The 1,986-nt window shown below is 52.7% G+C and overlaps 1 protein-coding gene across 1 annotated transcript; it reads left to right on the top strand.

Annotated features, from left to right (window-relative positions):
- The first annotated feature begins 578 nt into the window (after positions 1–578).
- Positions 579–1,544, top strand: LOC147412886 (olfactory receptor 14A16-like). Its single transcript, XM_086480764.1, has one exon. The coding sequence runs from the start codon at positions 579–581 to the stop codon at positions 1,542–1,544; it is 966 nt and encodes a 321-aa protein (XP_086336890.1).
- The last annotated feature ends 442 nt before the right edge of the window (positions 1,545–1,986 follow it).

Below are 1,986 nucleotides of genomic sequence, written 5' to 3'. Positions count from 1 at the left end.
GCTGGGAGCACTTCAGCAGGGGGGGATGGGAACCCAGTGACAGGCCCATTCTCCCCCACAGGCACGCTGCTCTTATCATGTCTGGAGAGAGCCTGGAGATGGAAAATGATGGTGAGAAATATTCTCTCTCAGCCTACAGTGATTCCTTCCCAGACTTTGCTATTCAGGAGAGCAGATTTGGAAGGGCTGGGTCCCTCCCCGGGCTTTTCCCTCTCAGACACAGCAGGTCTGGGTGCTGACTCCATCACACTGCAATAAATAGGGACAATTGTCACACGGTCACCAAGGCAAATACCTCTCACTCAAGTGAAGCACCCATTGCCAGGAACAGCTATTGAATGCACGGGCTGTTTGACACCACTGCAATAGCACAGGTCTGACTTCTCTGGAGCCCATGGGTAGAGTCCCTGCTCGTCAATGTTGACCTCACAAAAAGGGACTGTCTGAAGTTCCCTCAAAAATGAAGCCATTGTGGGAGATATCTATGGGAAATGGAATAAGACTGGCTCAGCGAAATCTGCCCTCACTTATCAATGACTTTTTCTCTTTCAGCAGTCTCCCATTCCTGCAATTAAATAATGTCCAATGCCAGCTCCATCAACCAATTCCTCCTGGTGGCATTTGCAGACAGACGGGAGTTGCAGCTCTTGACCTTCGGGCTCTTCCTGGCTATGTATCTGGCTGCCCTCCTGGGCAACGGCCTCATCATCACCACTGTAGCCTGCAACAACCACCTCCACACCCCCATGTACTTCTTCCTCCTCAACCTCTCCCTGCTCGACCTGGGCTGCCTCTCCACCACTCTCCCCAAAGCCATGGCCAATGCCCTCTGGAACACCAGGGCCATCTTCTACACAGGATGTGCTGCCCAGGTCTTTCTCCTTCCCTTTTTTATGGCAGCAGAGTATTTTCTTCTCACAGTCATGGCCTACGACCGCTACGTTGCCATCTGCAAACCCCTGCACTACGGGACCCTCCTGGGCAGCAGAGCTTGTGTCCACATGGCAGCAGCTGCCTGGGGCACTGCTTTTCCCTATGCTGTGCTGCACACGGCCAATACATTTTCACTGCCCCTCTGCCAAGGCAATGCTGTGGACCAGTTCTTCTGTGAAATCCCCCAAATCCTCAAGCTCTCCTGCTCAGACACCTACCTCAGGGAGGCTGCGGTAATTGTGGTCAGTGTCTGTTTATCCTTTGGGTGTTTTGTGTTCATTGTGGTGTCCTACGTGCAGATCTTCAGGGCCGTGCTGAGGATCCCCTCGGAGCAGGGACGCCACAAAGCCTTTTCCACCTGCCTCCCTCACCTGGCCGTAGTCTCCCTCTTTATCAGCACTAGTTTTTTTGCCTACTTGAAGCCCCCCTCCATCTCCTCCATATCCCTGAACCTTCTGCTGGCAGTTCTGTACTCGTTGTTGCCTCCAGCAGTGAACCCCCTCATCTACAGCATGAGGAACCAGGAGCTCAAGGACGCCCTGAGGAAACTGATGACTGGTTGCTTTGCAGAAGCAGCAATGAACTGCTCATCTTCCCCTGCATATCACTAGTAATGGAACTCATTACAGGCCCAGCCTCTCTTTGGTGGGTTGTTTGATTTGGTTTCTTTGGGGTTTAGCTTGCTCGGGGAGTATTCTGTCCTCAAAAATGTTGACATTCTTCATCCTATTTCTATGTCAGTCTCTGCCTGCCTTGTGTGCCTCAGAGACTTTGTGTAAATAAGGAGCTGTGCTGTCTGCGTGTTTAAACCAAATAAAGGACCCTGCACTGACTTGTTTGTCTGAGTTCCTTTCTCCAAGTTCTTTTCTGGAGCTGCATGGACAGCATCTGTGTGCAGAGGTGGAGGGGGCAGTAGACACCCTGAGCTGGATCTGCCTCTCATCCTCACCAGTATGGCCCTGGCCACAACAGCCCACTTGCTCCGCAGAGCAGCACCACCAGTTCAGGGTCTGTGGGGAGCCTGGGGAGGGGGTGTAGGAATGGCCGTCCAGG

Source organism: Leptosomus discolor, unplaced genomic scaffold (assembly GCF_034619465.1).
Source record: "Leptosomus discolor isolate bLepDis1 unplaced genomic scaffold, bLepDis1.hap2 HAP2_SCAFFOLD_35, whole genome shotgun sequence".
Classification (NCBI taxonomy): Eukaryota; Metazoa; Chordata; class Aves; order Leptosomiformes; family Leptosomidae; genus Leptosomus; species Leptosomus discolor.
Note: the sequence above shows the minus strand (reverse complement) of the source record. Positions and strands in the feature narration are given on the sequence as shown.